The sequence below is a fragment of the Staurois parvus genome, unplaced genomic scaffold (assembly GCF_062004578.1).
Source record: "Staurois parvus isolate SC_StPar_1 unplaced genomic scaffold, SC_StPar_1.0 ptg000039l, whole genome shotgun sequence".
Taxonomy (NCBI): Eukaryota; Metazoa; Chordata; class Amphibia; order Anura; family Ranidae; genus Staurois; species Staurois parvus.
In genome coordinates, this window is record NW_028317835.1 from 2406000 (window position 1) to 2424289 (window position 18290).

Here is an 18290-nt window from a genome sequence, read left to right on the forward strand (position 1 = left end):
ATGCAATCTGTCATTAGCATTCCCAGAGTTCCCTCTGCAACATAGTTGTATCAGCTGTTGGTCCTGTTTGTAGATCTGTTATTTTCCCACCTTCTGTAACAGGGTGACAACCCTGATCATTCTGCAGGAACATTACACAGCAGCGTTGTCACCCTGTACAGGGAAATCTTAGATTATAAGACACACAACAAGTAAAGCCCAACTTCAGCTAACACTTCTATAGCAGTTACAGCAACAGGTTCTCTATAAGGTCCAACCCCCATATGAATGACAACTGACAGTTGTGAGCACCCCCAGCAGTGTTATAGGATTTGCCCCAATCCCTCCAACTGCCATTTTTGCCAAAATGCTTGGCCTTCTACAGGAAGTAGAAAAAAAATGATCTACTGGGAAAGTCAACTAAAAATGTTACAAGGGGAGACTCGGAAAAACAAAAACTGCTGTGCTAATGACAGATTGCACCATTTATGTAATTATTATTATTATACAGTATTTATAAAGCGCCAATAGTTCGCTCAGCGCTGTACATTACAAAGGGGGACAGAACATGTGACCGAACAATACCAATACAATGCAAAACATGAGGGGATCGAGGGCCCTGCTCTTTCAAGCTTACAATCTAGGAGGGAGGGGATAGTGGTACAGGAGGAAATAGCTGTGGGGGATGGAGTGGTAGGAAGAGTGGAGGAGGTCAGCAGGTTAGCAGGGGGTGGGGTAGGCTTCCCTGAAGAGATGGGTTTTCAGGGTGCGCCTAAAGGAGAGGAGAGTAGGTGATAATCTGATGGGTTGGGGTAGGGAGTTCCAGAGGATGGGTGACACCCTGGAGGAGGCGGGCATGGGAGGAGGAGACCAGGGAACTAGAGAGAAGGAGGTCTTGTGAGGAGCGGAGTGTGCGTGCTGGGCGGTACTTGGATATTAGGTCGGTGATGTAGTTCGGGGCAGTATGGTGGACAGCTTTGTACGTCAGTGTTAGGTTTTTGAATTTGATCCGTTGCGCAATCAGAAGCCAGTGGAGGGATTGGCAGAGGGGGGTGGAGGACACTGAGTGGAGGCCAGTGGAGGGATTGGCAGAGGGGGGTGGAGGCCAGTGGAGGGATTGGCAGAGGGGGGTGGCGGAGATGGAGCGGTTGGAAAGGTGAATGAGTCTGGCAGCCGTATTCAGGATGGACTGAAGCGGGGATAGCCAGCGGCGAGGCAGGCCAGTGAGGAGGGAGTTGCAGTAGTCGAGTCGTGATATGATGAGGGAGTGGATGAGCTGTTTAGTGGTTTCTGGGGTTAGGAACGTGCGTATTTTGGCGATGTTGTGGAGGTGGAGTCTGCCTGAGTTTGTTAGTGATTGGACTTGGGGCTGGAAGGATAGGTTGGAGTCCAGAATGACAGCAAGTACTCTGGCCTGTGGGGCGGGTTTGATGGTGGCGTTGTTGGATATGACGGAGAAGTCAATGGGGGGTGTCCGGGCTGGGGGGGAAGACAAGAAACTCGGTTTTGGAGAGGTTCAGTTTAAGGAAGTGGAGCGACATCCAGTCAGATATGTCGCTTAGTAGGTGTGTGATTCGGGCGGAGACCGAGGAGGTGAGGTGGGGGGTTGAGAGATAGATTTGTGTGTCGTCGGCATAGAGGTGGTAGTTGAAGCCGTGAGAGTGTATGAGTTGGCCAAGGGAGGAGGTGTAGATGGAGAAGAGAAGGGGCCGAAGGACAGAGCCTTGAGGGACCCCAACAGAGAGGGGGAGTGAGGGGGAGGTGGTAGCATTATAGGTAACGCTGAAAGAGCATTGTGACAGGTAGGATGAGAGCCAGGAGAGAGCAGAATCTCTGAGGCTGAGGGAGTGTAGTTTTTTGAGGAGGAGGGGGTGGTCGACTGTGTCGAAGGCCGCAGGGAGGTCAAGGAGTAGGAGCACTGAATAGTGGCCATTAGCTTTGGTGGTTAGCAGGTCATTGGAGAGTTTGAGTAAGGCAGTTTCGGTGGAGTGTAGGGGACAGAAGCCGGACAGTATGGGGTCGAGGAGGTTGTTGTCATTGAGGTGAGAGCTTAGGCGGGTGTAGACTAGGCGCTCGAGGAGTTTAGATGTAAATGGGAGCAGGGAGATGGGTCTGAGGTTGTTCGGGTCATTGGGGTACAGGGAGGGCTTTTTAAGTATGGGGGTGATGTGTGTGTTTCAGAGGGGAGGGGAAAGTGCCGGAGGAGAGGGAGAGATTAAAGATGTGGGTGAGGGAGTGTAGGATGGAGGGGGAGGGAGGTCGTAGGAGTTGTGAGGGGATAGGGTCGAGGGGGCAGGTGGTGAGGCGGGCATCAGAGAGGATCTTGGAGACTTCCTCAATGGTAGTAAGGTCAAAGGTGCAGAGTTTTGGGGGGGCTTCAGTATGAGGAATGTAGGGTGGGGTGAAAGTGGAGGTCAGAGCAGAGGTGGGGCCGTGGGAGAGGGGTGATGAGGGGGTAGTTGAGTGAGGGGGAACGGGGTTGGAGGGAGTTTGAGCAGCGACAAAGTTATGCCGGTTATGCCTGTGGGTTATGTCGAGGGGGAGGGGGGGATGAGGGGGTAGCTGTGTGAGAGGGGACAGGTTGAGAGGGCGTGTGAGTTGCGGCGATGTCCTTGTGAATTGTGTCAATCTTGTTTTTGAAGTGATTGGCAATCTCAAGGGCAGTGAGTGAGGTGCTGGGTGGAGGTGGGGGTGACGAGAGTAGAGAGTTGAAGGTGGAGAAGAGTCGGCGAGGATTGGAGGAGAGGGTCTTGATGAGGGTCAGGAAGTAGGCTTGTTTGGCTGCGTGGAGGGAGGAGGTGTAGGTGTGGAAGGCAGATTTGTAGCGGGTGAAGGCTTGTTGGGATTTGGTTTTGCACCATAGTCGCTCCAGGGCACGACTGTGTCGTTTGAGGGTTTTGGTGTGATCAGTCTGCCAGGGCTGGAGCGGTCGGGGTTTGATGTTGCGTGTGGTTAAAGGCACTAGTGAGTCAAGGGCTGTTGACAGCGCGTTGTTGTAGGCAGTCATAGCCAAGTTGGGGCAGGACAGGGGGAGGATGCTGTCGTGGAGTTGATCAGCTGCAGAGTGGAGGGGGGCAGGGTTAAGGTTGCGGAGGTTACGGCTGGTAGTAGTGTGACATTTGGAGGGGTAGGCGTTGGAGGACGAGGAGATAGAGAAGGTAATAAGGTTGTGGTCAGAGAGAGGGAAGGGGGTGTTAGTGAGGTTGTGGGGAGCGCAGTGGTTGGAGAAGACAAGATCAAGGATATTACCGTTGGAGTGGGTGGTGGATTGTATACACTGTCCAAGTGCAAAGGAGAAGGTTAAGTGGTGGAGATGGGATGTGGCCGGGTTGTCAAGGTTGACAGGGATGTTGAAATCCTCAAGGATGATGGTGGGTAGCTCAGAGGAGAGGAAGAAGGGTAGCCAGGAGGAAAAGTCTACCAGGAAGCGGGATATGGATCCAGGAGGCCGGTATATCACAGCAATCTTCAGGAGAATTGGGGAGAATAGTCGGACCTAGTGGGCCTCGAAGGAGGAGAAGGATTGGGAGGGGGGGGGTTTGGGAGGACTCGGAAGGTGCTCTGCGGTGACAGGAGCAGACCAACCTACCACCTTTACGACCGTTAGGCCTGGGTGAGTGGGTCCAGGTGAGACCTCCGTAGGAGAGTGCAGCAGGGGAGGTAGAGTCAGTGGCCTGGATCCAGGTTTCTGTGATCGCTAGGAGGTTGAGGGAGCAGGAAATGTAATGATTGATTTTTGTCCATAGTAGTGCCAATGTCCTAACATTTCCAGAGACAAGAAGTGCTCTTTGAAAACTTTACCCCAACGAGAGACCTGTCCTTTCATAGACATGAAATTGAACCGCAATTGGAGGGGTTTCAGTCCCCAGAAGTGACAGGAATATGACCGCACAGGTAGAACTTTGTAAGTTCAGATCTCTTGCAGTTGTGCTGTGTGAAAATTCTAAGGAGATGAGTAATATCTGGACAGAGGAAGAAGACAACAAGAAAATCCATTCTTCACCTGATGGTATCCCTGAGACTTTCAGCAAAACCACATGGAACACAAGTGGGCAGCTGAACTTAAATGGTACTGTTGAATGCATCCCATAAACAGCAGAAAATCAGTGTTGGAAGCCTTCTGGCTGCTTAGGGAGTTTCTTTTTCACTGACCAGAGACTTCATCTTGGGTGTTCAAGCTACAGACCTACCTGCAAAACTGTCATCTATGAGAGGAGATGAAACATGGAAAGGAAGCATTGATCATGGGAGAGGAGGTGGAACATGTAATGAGAGGTGTGGAGAAGGTGGACTTAGCTGGAGCCCTTAACCCTGGCTGATGATATATCAATAGTCAGAAGAACCTGGAATGGACTCTCCCACTGAGGCTTCAGAGGTTTGGCAAGGTACTGAGGCAGTGTTGGTCATGTAGTAGCTCAGGATCTGGCAATGAAGAAAACACTTGGGAACACATCTCAGTTGGTGAATGATGAAAATGCATTATATGTTTAGTCAAAGCTCCTTATAAAATAAAGATGAGAACCAAGAGGGAAACAGTTCAGTCATTGGTGCTTATCGAAAAAAAAAAGGTCAAAAGGTAAAATATTCACAGACCTTCTAGTTGTGTTTCTGATGGACATAATCACTAAACACAATGCACTCAGTCATTACATTCCAGTTTGTTTTTTAGAGTAACATTTTAACTTTTCACTGCTTCTCTAGCTTGTGGGGTGACATTGGGGCTGTGAAACTAATGGGACACTGGACACTACTTTAATATCCCTTTTTTTCTTCTGTGCAGCTGAAATGTGTGAATCCTCTGATGATATATTAGCCCAGCATTAACTGTAAAAGCTTTGTCCCATTCAGCATGTCAGCATTAAAATGGCTTCTTTCTAGTGTGAATCCTCTGGTGTGTGACAAGGTTTGACTTCACTGTAAAAGCTTTGCTACATTCTGAACACTGATATGGCTTCTCTCCAGTGTGAATCCTCTGGTGTCTGATAAGATGTGACTTCTCTGTAAAAGCTTTGCCACATACAAGACACTGATATGACTTCTCTCCAGTGTGAATCCTTTGGTGTGTGATAAGATTTGACTTCTGTGTAAAAGCTTTGTCACATTCAGAACACTGATATGGTTTCCCTCCAAAGTGAACCCTCTGGTGTTTGATAAGATCTGACTTCTGTGTAAAAGCTTTGTCACATTCTGAACAGTGATATGGCTTCTCTCCAGTGTGAATCCTCTGGTGTGTGATAAGATGTAACTTCTTTGTAAAAGCTTTGTGACATTCAAAACATTGATATGGCTTCCCTCCAGTGTGAACCCTCTGGTGTGTGATAAGATGTGACTTCTTTGTAAAAGCTTTGTCACATTCAGAACATGGATATGGAATCTCTCCAGTGAGAATCCTCTGGTGTATGATAAGATGTGATTTCTGTGTAAAAGCTTTATCATATTCAGAACACTGATATGGCTTCTCTCTAATGTGAATCATCTGGTGTTTAATAAGACTTGAATTCTGTGTAAAAGCTTTATCACATTCAGAACACTGATATGGCTTCTCTCCAGTGTGAATCCTCTGGTGTCTGATAAGTTGTGACTTCCTTGTAAAAGCTTTGTCACATTCAGAACACTGATGTGGCTTCCCTCCAGTGTGAATCCTCTGGTGTGTGATAAGATATGACTTCTGTGTAAACTCTTTGCCACATTCAGAACATTGATATGGCTTCTCTCCAGTGATATGTTTTGCCTCCATTGTAAAAAGTTCAAACAAGAAATAGTTTGAAATGATTTCTCTTATGTATACTTGGGTTGGACTTTATTGTAAAGCCATTGTCACTTCCAGAACACTGAAATGACTTCTCTCTTGTCCTCTGAGGCTGGATCAATGTTGAAGAGGATCCAAAACCTTTATGACTTTTAGAACGTGGATATGACTTGTATCCCGTGTGAATCCTCCAGTGAGCTGCAATAGACTTTCAGTCAATTAGGACAACCATATGTCTTGTTTTCATGTGACTTTGTTGTATTTAGGAAGACCAACATGACCGAAAACTTGGTTCATCCATCCATCTGCATAAAATATAAATAAATATCAGAATTCTATATAAAAGACTAAATAAAGGTTCTGTTAATTATTAAAAATGTATCTTATACATAGAAAGCATATGTACAGCAATATATAGTTTTTTAATCAAATATATTTTATCAAGAAAGTTTCTAAGTGCGCACAGTATTCCCAACATTCAGCCCAGACAATGGAGTCATACATTCTCACGTATAGGCAGTTGTGGCACTGTTACAGATCATACAGAACAATAACTTGCTTTGTCTATGGTGTCACTTTTACCTTTTATAAACAAATGAACAGAGAAAAGAAGAAACAACCTAGAACGATTCAGCTGTACACGGCAAGTAACCCCCCCCCAGTACATACATAGATAGCAGACACCAATCAATGAGGCCCGTGTCTACCCCAAGTATTGGTCTGTAAAGTAGTTACCATTTAGTAGGATGGAACTGGCTCGGTCCTTTTTTTTGCGGCTAAAAAAGTTAAACCTGTAAAGGTCTCTGAAGAATTACCTGGGGGGAGCAAGACCCAAAATATCCAGCCAGATCTGCCAGAGAGACATACAGTATCTCACAGAAGTGAGTCCACCCCTCACATTTTTGTAAATATTTGATTCTCTCTTTTCATGTGACAACACTGAAGAAATTACACTTTGTTACAATGTGACGTAGTCAGTGTACAGCTTGTATAACATGGAAATTTGCTGTCCCCTCAAAATAACTCAACACACCGCCATTAATGTCTAAACCGCCGGCAACAAAAGTGAATCCACCCCTAAGAGAAAATGTCCAAATTTGGGCCCAAAGTGTCAATATTTTGTATGGCCGCCTTTGTTTTCCAGCACTGCCTTAACCCTCTTGGGCATGGAGTTCACTAGAGCTTCACAGGTTGCTACTGGAGTCCTCTTCCACTCCTCCATGATATCATGCAGCTGGTGGATGTTAGAGACCTTGCGCTCCTCCACCTTCCATTTGAGGATGCCCCACAGATGCTCAATAGGGTTTAGGTCTGGAGACATGCTTGGCCAGTCCATCACCTTTCCCCTCAGCTTCTTTAGCAAGGCAATGGTGGTCTTGGAGGTGTGTTTGGGGTCGTTATCATGTTGGAATACTGCCCTGCAGCCCAGTCTCCAAAGGGAGGGGATCATGCTCTGCTTCAGTATATCACAGTATATGTTTGCATTCATGGTTCTCTCAATGAACTGTAGCCCCCCAGTGCTGGCAGCACTCATGCAGCCTCAGACCATGACACTCCCACCACCATGCTTGACTGTAGGCAAGACACACTTGTCTTTGTACTCCTCATTTGGTTGCCGCCACACACGCTTGACACCATCTGAACCAAATCAGTTTACATTGGTGTCATCAGACCACAGGACATGGTTCCAGTAATCCATGTCCTTAGTCTGCTTCTCTCCAGTAAACTGCAGGCTTTCTTGGCCATCATCTTTAGAAGAGACTTTCTTCTGGGATGACAGACATGCAGATCAATTTGATGCAGTGTGAGGCAGTTGGTCTGAGCAGTGACAGGCTGACCCCCCCACCCCGTCAACCTCTGCAGCAATGCTGGCAACACTCATACATCTATTTCCCAAAGACAACCCCTGGATATGACGCTGAGCACGTGCACTTAACTTCTGTGGTCAACCATGGCGTGGCCTGTTCTGAGTGGAACCTGTCCTGTTAAACTGCTGTATGGTCTTGGCCTCCGTAATGCAGCTCAGTTTCAGGGTCTCGGCAATCTTCTTATAGCCTAGGCCATCTTTATGTGGAGCAGCAATTCTTTTTTTTTTCAGATCCTCAAAGAGTTCTTTGCCATGAGGTGCCATGTTGAACTTCCAGTGACCAGTATGAGAGAGAGAGAGCGATAACACCAAATGTAACTCACCTGCTCCCCATTCACACCTGTAGACCTTGTAACACTAACAAGTCACATGACACCGGGGAGGGAAAATGGCTAATTGGGCCCAATTTGAACCAAGTCACTTAGGGGTGGACTCACTTTTGTTGCCAGCGGTTTAGACATTAATGGCGGTGTGTTGAGTTATTTTGAGGGGACAGCAAATTTACATTTTATACAAGCTGTACACTCACTATGTCACATTATAGCAAAGGGTCATTTCTTCAGTGTTGTCACATGAAAAGTGAGAATCAAATATTTACAAAAATGTCAGGGGGACTCACTTCTGTGAGATACTGTACATCCCCTGGGGGAATTACGATGTCGGTAAGTTAGTTTTAGTCCACTGTGGTCTGGTGGGAGTATGAGGTGATACCCAGAATTGTGCTATTAGTTTATGGGCAGTCAGGGGCGGACTGACAACTCATGGGGCCCCCAGGCAATAGGGGATCATGGGGCCCGTGTCCTTGCCCAAACTCAAAAAAGTCTATGAAAAAGGTACCAAGGGCATCTCATGGGGCCTCTACTGACCCTGGGCCCACGGGCAGTGCCCAAGTTTCCAAATGGTCAGTCCACCCTTGTGGGCAATATACAGCAGCCTCACTATTGCTATAAGACTTGGATGTGTAAATAATTATTGTCAATTTATATTAGAATAGGTAGGCGCTACATACAACCTTTAGATGATATAATTGTGCAATTGGTAGGGACTATTAATTCTTAAAGTCCCTGTGTGCAACCCTCCAATTGTGCATAAATAACCAAATATGCAAAAATGATGTTCTCATAACAAATTTCAGGACAGTGGTGTATAAATGACATAAAAATTAAAATATAAAAAATATAAGTCCATAAATTAAGTTCAAAGTGACACTCCTTGTGGCTTCTTTAGCCTGTGGCCCAAACCGGACAGGAAAAAAGATTGTGACTGTAATCTTCACCGTGTGTCAACAGGAGTAATGAATACAGATTGCTCACTCACCAGATCCTTTGACCCCAATCAAGGTGGTCAGATGTGCTTTTGGTCATATAGGAGACCATCCTAATTAAGGACAGCTTCACAGTATTTAACCAGTTCCCAATGCCACTATAGCCGAAGGAATGGCTACAGCACGGTTGTGTAAACCTGGGACGATGTCCATGGACATCATTCCAGGACACGCCCCCTGCACGCCCCCAGCAGCGTGGATCCGGTCCCTCTGGTGATTGCGGTGTCCTACAGACACAGATGATCACGGGGTATGGTAAACGGCCAATCACAGTGGCCTTTTACCACATTATCAGCTGTATCCAATGACACAGTTATCACCGGGTAAATACAGCGCGTGGAAAGTACTGCCGAAAACCGGCAATTATCAGATGATGATCAGTGCCGCCTGTAGCAATCGTGCACACCGAGATGGACGCGGTCTTCCATCTTGTTAAGAATCTTCCATGCTGTATCATCTCTCACTCCCCAAATCAGCTTCCCCCCTCTGATTTCCCCCCTCCCTAAGTAATGTGGTCGGTGTGTGTTTGCAGAGATCACAGGCAACAGACTCATTGGGAGGGTGTCATGGCTATAAACCTCACTAGCTAGGTGCCCCTCTGTCTACAAAACTCTTGCTAGAGGAGGGCTTGTAGAGTCATAAACCAAGTCCTTCACTGAGTTCAAAGACATTCCAGATAAGTCATAAACTAGACACCACATTCAACATCCATTTTCCCCTATGATTACATATCTTGGATTATGAAAGACTTACACAAACATGAAGCACATATTCGGATGGCTCACGTCAAGACAAATCACCTGTTATTTTACACCCCCTAGCTGGCATACACAGGAGAGCAGAAAATTATATCTCCTCAACCATTCAAGCGGTTATCTCATATTTCATATATAGACGTTCAGCCGGTGATTCTGAGTATTAATCTACTAGTAGCAAGGCTGCTAAATGCACCGAGAATAAGTTATGAACCATGACATCAAATGTGAGGATTTTTGGTCATAGCTTGGGTCTCCACCTACAACTCCCTTCCCAAATGAGGCGATTGGTTTACTGCTCCAGGGAGACACCCTGTGGAGTTGCTAGAAAAAGCTAAGCAGAGTTGAAAGAAGTTGAAGAATCTCCCTGTTTTAACATCGTAACTGACAGTGGGAGATAAGAAATCCTTTTGCTCTGAAACCTGATCTGCTTAAACCCAGGACGTGTGGCAAGTATTTTACCCCTCTAAACTTCTCTCTGTTATCTCTTTGCTGTGCTGTTGTTCTCTGTGTATATATATATATATATATATATATATATATATATATTGGTTACATCTTTTTCTGTAAATATTTTTATTGCACCCTTTTGACGTTTTAGTAATAAATTTTACTTTCTGAAAGTGTTGAACTGTTTCTAAAGTCCTTTAATGCAAACTATGAATTCCTGCCTCTGAAGAACGCTACTGTGTGGGTGTTTTAAACTTCGGTATATTCTGCCTGCAGTGACAGTGGTATACCAACGATTATTCAAACATCATAGTGTTATTGCTGATATTGCTGAGTTTACTCTTTCTCTGTACAAAAAGGAGGTGGTGGGGTGTGAAGGGTTAATTGCGTAACTAACCTGACCCAGTAACAATTGCTCCCAGGCTGCAGATACAGATTGTGGTCCATTAGCTGGAAAATCTTTGTGCAGAGTGCAGCTGGGTGTGTGTGATGGGAGTGACTTTTGGGGATAGGGGGACCCCAGTATCAGCTCATGTTTCCTTCATTATGTTTACCCACCCTGTGCCTGTTAAGGGGTACAGGGTGTGAATGTGAATGTCATAGTATTGTGTATTGGTGTGGACATTGTTCCTTGTTCTCTGCCATGTGGTTGTCCATTGTTTTCTGCCACGTGCTGCATCCATTGTTCTGTGTCTTGGTTGGGTGGGGGGGTGTTTCATGTAGCCCTTCCCACTGATGGGGCGGGCTGATGTGTTTCCTGTTCCTGGTTGTGTTTCCCCTCCCTGTGTATATATCTTGTGTTTGTGTAAAAATAAAGGAGTTGACTTCCTGTCTTAAGAAGAGTTTGATGCTGTCTATTTCCTGCATGATCAGCGGTGGTGTCCGGGGATTTGTGTTCGGACAGGGAGCTGCAGTATAACGGAAGTACCCAAGTGCGGTCTGGGTCCGGTTCCGTTACATTGGTGGCAAGCGGTGGGATTGTGCTTCCAAGCTGTGAACACATCCAAACCACCACCGGGATCCAAGATCAGGAAAGTAGACGTCGGTCACCCCAGTGGAGATATGGACCTGGCATCAGAGTTCCCGGGGCTGCTGCAGACTGTTCTTGCAACATACCCCAGGACTGTGTCTACGGATCAGTACCTGGAGCTCAGGCAGCATATTTGGGAGGTGCTTTGGAGAGGAGCCCTCCAGGCTGCTGGTATGGAGAAAGGCAAGTGCTGTCAAACCCCAGGGGAACGGGCCAGGGACCGTTGGAAATTACAGATGCCATTCCTGGGAGAGCGACCCCAGGAGCAATGGGTGACTGAATTGGACAGGCTGGTCAGGCAGGAGATACAACTGGATAACAGATATTGGGCTCTGCAATGGTACGCAGAGCAGGAATATTTAGGGGTCTTGACAGTGCTCTACTGAGGGACATGAGTTTGGTGGCCCTGGATTGCTATGGGAGAGCCTTACAGATCATTTTGTGTTTGGTGATGAAGGAGAACCTACCCTGGAGGAGTTGCGAGAAGGAACAGAAGCTATATTTGGTCTCACAGGGGTCTCAGAGCTTGAACCAGATCTGGAATACCTGCTGAAGAAAGAACTGCATCTGAAAAGGGCATACAGGCCACTGCTAAAACATGTTCGGCAGCATGCCCAAGAATCGGCAGTGGAAAATCAAGAGACTGGGGATTTGATAGACTTTTCTGCTGAAGAGGAACCAGCAGAAAAGCTGGCAACAGAGCCAAACATTTCTGACCTCTGTCCACAAAAATCAGCACCGCAGGAGCTACAGGAAGAGGATGCAATCAGTGCCTTACTACAATAGCTTGAGCTGATGTCCGTGGATGGGACTTCGGTCTCCACTGACACAACCCCAGAAAAGGGTCTGGCATTAGGACAAGAGGATGTCAGCCTTACTTTGTGAACACAGAAGATGTCCATCAAGTCAAAGTGGATGAGACTACAGTCGCCACCTGATACCCCAGGGATGCTGAGCAGTCGCCCCAGATCCCCCACAGCATGATGGAGTCGGCCCAGCCACCCTGTCTTCTCCCCAGCATCTGAGAGGACTTCAGGGAGAAGGACCAGTCCGTGCTTCTCCCCAGAGGTGGGTATATTCTACGGGAGAGGCAGAGGTTGGCTGGGTGAGTAATGCTTGGTGTGTGACAATTTTTTTGGGGTACTGTGTGGGTGCTGGCATTGTGGGACTGGAAGTACAGACTAACTTCGGAGTCCACCCAAGGGGAGATATTTGACGGGAGTGACTTTTGGGGGTGGGGGGACCCCGGTCAGCTCATGTTCCCTTAATTATGTTTAACCCACCCTGTGCCTGTTAAGGGGTACAGGGTGTGAATGTCATGGTATTGTGTATTGGTGTGGGGATTGTTCACTGCCACGTGGTTGTCCATTGTTCACTGCCATGTGCTACATCCCATTGTTTTGTGTCTTGGTTGGGTGGGGGGGCGATTCCTGTAGCCCTTCCCACTGATGGGGCGGGCTGATGATGTGTTTCCTGTTCCTGGTTGTGTTTCCCCGCCCTGTGTATATATCTTATGTTTGTGTAAAAATAAAGGAGTTGACTTTCTGTCTTAAGAAGAGTCGGGTGCTGTCTATTTCCTGCAGGATCAGCAGGTGGTGTCTGGGGATTTGTGTTCAGACAGGGAAGCTGCAGTACAACGGAAATACCCAAGTGCGGTCTGGGTCCGGTTCCGTTACAGTGTGACATTGTTACGCACGTGACAACGCGGTTTTAGATTGGCTAGTCCTTCGGTCACGAGTTTGGTGAGAAGGGCTGGGGTCCGACGCCACGATCGTCACACCGCCCACCTGTGCCTCCCACCTGTGCCCATCATTGCCACCCACCTGTGCCCATCAGTGCCACTCTGCAGTGCCACCCACCTGTACCCTGCAGTGCCACCCACCTGTGCTGCCTATCAGTGCCTCCTATCAGTGCTCTTCAGTCCTGCCTATCCGTGCCACCTCATCAGTGCTGCCTATCAGTGCAGCATCATCAACGCACATCAGTGAAGGAGAAAAATTACCTGTTTGTAAAATGTTATTATAGATATAAAGAAAAACTTTTATTTTTCAAATATTTTGCTCTTTTTTTATTTATAGCTCAAAAAATAAAAACACCCAGCGGCAAAGAAATATTTTTATAATTCATAAATAATTATTGTGCTACAAATCACAAGATGCACTCCTCCAGATCCTGAGGAAGAGAGATCATGAATAGCAATGATATAATATTGGTAATATCTTTCCAGTATCAGAATAATTCTGGAAATCTCCAAAATGTGTATCAAATCCCCTACATCACCGCTACATTTGGGGCATAAGGGGGAATCCCTCCGGTCCCAACTGAACAACTGAGCTGGGGTCCTGTAAGTTCTATGTAAAAGAAATAACTGAGATAGTTTCTGTGAAGAGGACAGGGAGATGAGAGGTACGGAGGTCCAAATCTCCTCCCACTTCCTCTATGTCTATTTCATATTTCCTTCTACATGGTAATTGGGCAGAGTCTTGGGTAAGAATGAAAAGACTGGAGTAAATACCAGAGATCATGCCTTTCCTACTCGTACCATCCATCAATCCCTGGATCAGTCATGGCTCCTCAAGAACTAAAGTGGAGAGAGAAGCTTGAGCTTGAAGCACATGGTGCAGTTGTAGATATGTAAAAAATGGACCCCTTGGTATGTTAACCACTTCAAGTCCGGACACTTTCACCCCCCTCCTGCCCTGGCCAATTCTCAGCTTTCAGCGCTGTTACACTTTGAATGACAATTATTCAGTCTTTGAACATTGAACCCAAATGAACCCAAAACAGGATCTGCTATATCTCCTGAGTATGGGGATATCACCTGTGTGAGACTTTTCACAGCCTAGATGCATAGAGGGGTCCAAAATTTAAGGAACACATTTGGGTTTTCAAGGAGCATAAATTACACATCTACACTAATTTCATGACTACCAATCACATATTTGGCTGCCCAGAGCACCAGGACAGTGGAAACTCTCACAAAATGTCACAATTTTGGAAAGCAAAAACCCCAATGTATTTTCTGAAGTGAATAGTAAGTTTATTTGGTCATTTTTCAACAAAAGTTTTTTTGAAAATGCAGGAAAGAAAAGGAGAATATTTATTTTTACACAAAGTTCTCAATTAATATGATATTTCTAACAAACCTTCTAGGCGTACTTAGAAATATACTCCACAACACATTCTGCTACTCCTTTAGAGTATGGGGACACCACATGTGAGACTTTTTCACAGCCTAGCCACATAGGGGGACCAAAATCAAAAGAGCACAGTCAGGCTTTCTGAGGGCATAAATTACACACCAAATTTTTAGACGACCTATCACATTTTTGAAGGCCCTGGGAAACCACGACAATGGAAACACCCACAAAATTATCCCATTTTGGCATGGTGAGTCTTTTGAAGACTTATGTTGGCCTCCATGAGTGCTCAGAGAATATAGCTTAGTGCATCATTACCTATAGTAGTCCCCAAATGTCAGGACGGTACAAATCCCTCCCACACTAACTAGTGTGGGGGTGATCGGGGACACTGTAACTTGTGTGGCGGTGATCGGGGACACCGTAACCGATGTGGAGGTGATCGGGGACGCCGTAACCGGTGTGGAGGTAATCGGGGACGCCGTAACCGGTGTGGAGGTGATCGGGGATGCCGTAACCGGTGTGGAGGTGATCGGGGACGCCGTAACCGGTGTGGGGGTGATCGGGGATGCCGTAACCGGTGTGGAGGTGATCGGGGACGCCGTAACCGGTGTGGGGGTGATCGGGGACGCCGTAACCGGTGTGGAGGTGATCGGGGATGCTGTAACCGGTGAGAGGGTGATCGGGGACGCTGTAACCGGTGAGTGGGTGATTGGGGACGCTGTAACCGGTGTGTGGGTGATCGGGGACGCTGTAACCGGTGTGGAGGTGATCGGGGACGCTGTAACCAGTGTGGGGGTGATCGGGGACACTGTAACCGGTGTGGGGGTGATCGGAAACGCTGTAACCGGTGTGGGGGTGATCGGGGACACTGTAACCGGTGTGAAGGTGATCGGGGACGCTGTAACCGGTGTGGGGGTGATCGGGGACACTGTAACCGGTGTGGGGGTGATCGGGGACACTGTAACCGGTGTGGGGGTGATCGGGGACACTGTAACCGGTGTGGGAGTGATCGGGGACATTGTAACCGGTGTGGGGGTGATAGGGGACGCTGTAACCGGTGTGGAGGTGATCGGGGACGCTGTAACCGGTGTGGAGGTGATCGGGGACACTGTAACCGGTGTGGGGGTGATCGGGGACACTGTAACCGGTGTGGGGGTGATCGGGACACTGTAACCGGTGTGGGGGTGATCGGGGACACTGTAACCGGTGTGGGGGTGATCGGGGACACTGTAACCGGTGTGGGGGTGATCGGGGACACTGTAACAGGTGTGGAGGTGATCGGGGACACTGTAACCCGTGTGGGGGTGATCGGGGACACTGTAACCGGTGTGGGGGTGATCGGGGACACTGTAACCCGTGTGGGGGTGATCGAGGACACTGTAACCGGTGTGGGGGTGATCGGGGACGCTGTAACCAGTGTGGAGGTGATCGGGGACGCTGTAACCGGTGTGGAGGTGATCGGGGACGCTGTAACCGGTGTGGAGGTGATCGGGGACACTGTAACCGGTGTGGGGGTGATCGGGGACACTGTAACCGGTGTGGGGGTGATCGGGGACACTGTAACAGGTGTGAAGGTGATCGGGGACACTGTAACAGGTGTGGAGGTGATCGGGGACACTGTAACCAGTGTGGAGGTGATTGGGGACACTAGATTTGCTTTCCAGCTGCAACATCATAGGAATCACAGAGCTAGACAACTCTCTGTCCTTCAGAACTTGGCTCTCAATAGCCATGCTGTCACAGGCAGAGGTGATAAACAGGGAATGACAGTGATCGGTATGTAGAGGAGAGGAGTACGGATGTATGACAGTGATGGGAACGTACAGGAGAGGAGTGTGGGGGGTATGACAGTGATTGGTATGTACAGGAGAGGAGTACGGAGGTATGACAGTGATGGGTACGTACAGGAGAGGAGTACGGAGGTATGACAGTGATCGGTATGTACAGGAGAGGAGTACGGAGGTATGACAGCGATGGGTATGTACAGGAGAGGAGTGTGGGGGGTATGACAGTGATCGGTATGTACAGGAGAGGAGTACGGAGGTGTGACAGTGATCGGTATGTACAGGAGAGGAGTACGGAGGTGTGACAGTGATCGGTACGTACAGGAGAGGAGTACGGAGGTGTGACAGTGATCGGTACGTACAGGAGAGGAGTACGGAGGTATGACAGTGATAGGTATGTACAGGAGAGGAGTACGGAGGTATGACAGTGATGGGTATTAGAGATGAGCGGATTATTCAAAAATTTGATTCGACTGATTCGGCGAATTCGTGGAAAAAATTTGATTCGAGTCGAATATATTCGCTGCAAATTTAACTTATAAAAGGGTGTTTCTAGGCTTCAGAGAGCCTTTATATTAGTGCAGAACACTGTACCTTTAATTTAAATGCCCTTGGAGTCTGCTGGGGAAGAGAAATAATACTGTCAGTCAGTATGACATGCAGATGAGTGCCGTCGATCTTAGAATCACCGCACACTTCACTCATTTGGGCAGTCATGGGGCCAAAACCAGAGTGTGGAGCCACAGTGTGGCGGTGGAGGCAGCAGCAATGGGAGGCCATACAGCAACCTATGACAAAATGGAACCCACCAGCAGTGTGAGGAGACCTGAAAGTGGCACATGGCAGAGTGTGGCGATGGAGACAGCAGCAATGGGAGACCGTAAAGGGACCCATGACACACTCTGGACCTGGCAGCAGCATGAGGAGGTGGTACAGGGGCCCATGACAGATTACGGGCCTGGCAGCAGCAATGGGAGGCCTGTAATCTGCCAGCACCCTATGACAAAATGGAACCCAGCAGCAGTGTGAGGAGACCTGAAAGTGGCACATGGCAGAGTGTGGCGATGGAGACAGCAGCAATGGGAGGCCGTACAGGGACCCATGACACACTGTGGACCTGGCAGCAGCATGAGGAGGCGGTAAAGAGGGCCCATGGCAGATTAGGGGCCTGGCAGCAGCAATGGGAGGCCCGTAATCTGCCAGCACCCTATGACAAAATGGAACCCACCAGCAGTGTGAGGAGACCTGTAGGTGGCACATGGCAGAGTGTGGCGATGGAGACAGCAGCAATGGGAGGCGGTTCAGGGACCCATGACACACTGTGGACCTGGCAGCAGCATGAGGAGGCGGTACAGGGGCCCATGGCAGATTAGGGGCCTGGCAGCAGCAATGGGAGGCCCGTAATCTGCCAGCACCCTATGACAAAATGGAACCCAGCAGCAGTGTGAGGAGACCTGAAAGTGGCACATGGCAGAGTGTGGCGATGGAGACAGCAGCAATGGGAGGCCGTACAGGGACCCATGACACACTGTGGACCTGACAGCATCATGAGGAGGCGGTACAGGAGCCCATGGCAGATTAGGGGCCTGGCAGCAGCAATGGGAGGCCCGTAATCTGCCAGCACCCTATGACAAAATGGAACCCAGCAGCAGTGTGAGGAGACCTGAAAGTGGCACATGGCAGAGTCTGGCGATGGAGACAGCAGCAATGGGAGGCCGTACAGGGACCCATGACACACTCTGGACCTGGCAGCAGCATGAGGAGGCGGTACAGGGGCCCATGGCAGATTAGGGGCCTGGCAGCAGCAATGGGAGGCCCGTAATCTGCCAGCACCCTATGAAAAAATGGAACCCAGCAGCAGTGTGAGGAGACCTGAAAGTGGCACATGGCAGAGTGTGGCGATGGAGACAGCAGCAATGGGAGGCTGTACAGGGACCCATGACACACTCTGGACCTGGCAGCAGCATGAGGAGGCGGTACAGGGGCCCATGGCAGATTAGGGGCCTGGCAGCAGCAATGGGAGGCCCGTAATCTGCCAGCAACCTATGACAAAATGGAACCCACCAGCAGTGTGAGGAGACCTGAAAGTGGCACATGGCAGAGTCTGGCGATGGAGACAGCAGCAATGGGAGGCCGTACAGGGACCCTTGACACACTCTGGACCTGGCAGCAGCATGAGGAGGCGGTACAGGGGCCCATGGCAGATTAG

At 48.5% G+C, this 18290-nt stretch overlaps 1 protein-coding gene across 1 annotated transcript in view; it reads right to left on the reverse strand.

Moving 5' to 3' along the window:
* Positions 1–449: 449 nt before the first annotated feature.
* Positions 450–18290, reverse strand: part of LOC149470555 (uncharacterized) — a 28679-nt gene continuing 10838 nt past the window's right edge. The window contains exon 2 of the mRNA XM_089662782.1: positions 450–6033. Coding sequence (XP_089518908.1) covers positions 4838–5716 — 879 coding nt within the window. The 5' untranslated portion in view covers positions 5717–6033 and the 3' untranslated portion in view covers positions 450–4837. The remainder of the gene's footprint in view (positions 6034–18290) is intronic.